The sequence below is a fragment of the Sinocyclocheilus rhinocerous genome, unplaced genomic scaffold (assembly GCF_001515625.1).
Source record: "Sinocyclocheilus rhinocerous isolate Xijiao unplaced genomic scaffold, SAMN03320098_v1.1 scaffold282, whole genome shotgun sequence".
NCBI lineage: Eukaryota > Metazoa > Chordata > Actinopteri > Cypriniformes > Cyprinidae > Sinocyclocheilus > Sinocyclocheilus rhinocerous.
The window spans coordinates 95,376-96,623 of NW_015626046.1; the positions used below are offsets into that span (position 1 = coordinate 95,376).

The 1,248-nt window shown below is 30.5% G+C and overlaps 1 protein-coding gene across 1 annotated transcript in view; it reads right to left on the reverse strand.

Moving 5' to 3' along the window:
* Positions 1–221, reverse strand: part of LOC107709614 (sialoadhesin-like) — a 4,606-nt gene extending 4,385 nt beyond the window's left edge. The window contains exon 1 of the mRNA XM_016514138.1: positions 165–221. Coding sequence (XP_016369624.1) covers positions 165–204 — 40 coding nt within the window. The 5' untranslated portion in view covers positions 205–221. The remainder of the gene's footprint in view (positions 1–164) is intronic.
* Positions 222–1,248: the final 1,027 nt, after the last annotated feature.

The following is a 1,248-nucleotide window of genomic DNA, read 5'->3' on the forward strand; positions in this document are numbered from 1 at the left end:
TATATATATATAAATAAATATAAATTTTATATATAAATATATATAAGTTTGAAAACAAGCAGCTTTGTCATTACAGCAGAAATATATTTTGCCTTATACTCAGCCAATATTGTCTTGGAGTCAGAAAGGTCAAAAAATACTCAAATACAAAAACAAAAACTCACCTGATAGAAGCAGCTGCAATAATATGCTGATGTAAAACATGTTTTGTCCCTTTAGCAGTTTTGTCTAAGAAGAAAACACTTGTTACTTTAGACACATCAGTAAGCTTCAGTCTTACTCCACAACAGGCCTAATATATTTAAGCTTGCATCAGTAAACGGATATCCTTGTTCCATGGTGGAAAACTTCCCTAAATCTGTGCATGTAATTTAATTCCTTTATTTTATGCTTGAATAATAACAAAAATATATATTTGATTGATATGTTTGATATGATTTAAAGCATGTCGAGCAGATATGTCCTTAATGTTTATTTAGTGAAACTCTACTGATGATTTTTAACACTTAAAACAGCATCTTAAACAGGAACTTAAAAAGAAAATGACAGCTGATGTGAGATGATGTACATTGCTTGCCTATAGCGCCCCCTGCTGTCAAGGCAAAACATGCCTCATTCAATTCTAAATTCCCTTATCATTACTTATAATAAATACAAAATTTCAATAAAACATTTATTTTGCTAAGAGGAGGACGAATCCAGATCATCAATTTTATTTTTGTTCAAAAATCTCATTCGATAAAAAACAAATTGAAAAAAAACTAGTGATAAAGCAAAATGACAGATCAGTTTTCATTTTATATAGATCACACTCAAAATGTGTAATTTATAGCCGATTATGTATTTTATAAAAACATTACATTATAAAAACCTTTTAAGATATTATTCATTTTTCTTTGCTTTCCCAGGCCTGGAAATCCCTATTTTAAAATTCATTTAAATGTTCCAAATTTTCTATGATTTAGTAAATCCTGTTATTACACTCTATTACTAACTAATACTAGTGAACACCAATTGTTTTAATTGGACAAACCCAGCTATTGTTTTTTTTTGACCCAGCAGTTGGGTTGTTTTGACCCAGCTATTGTTTTTTTTTTGACCCAGCAGTTGGGTTGTTTTGACCCAGCTATTGTTTTTTTTTTTTTGACCCAGCAGTTGGGTTGTTTTGACCCAGCTATTGTTTTTTTTTTTTGACCCAGCAGTTGGGTTGTTTTGACCCAGCGGTTGGGTTGTTTTGACCCAGCTATT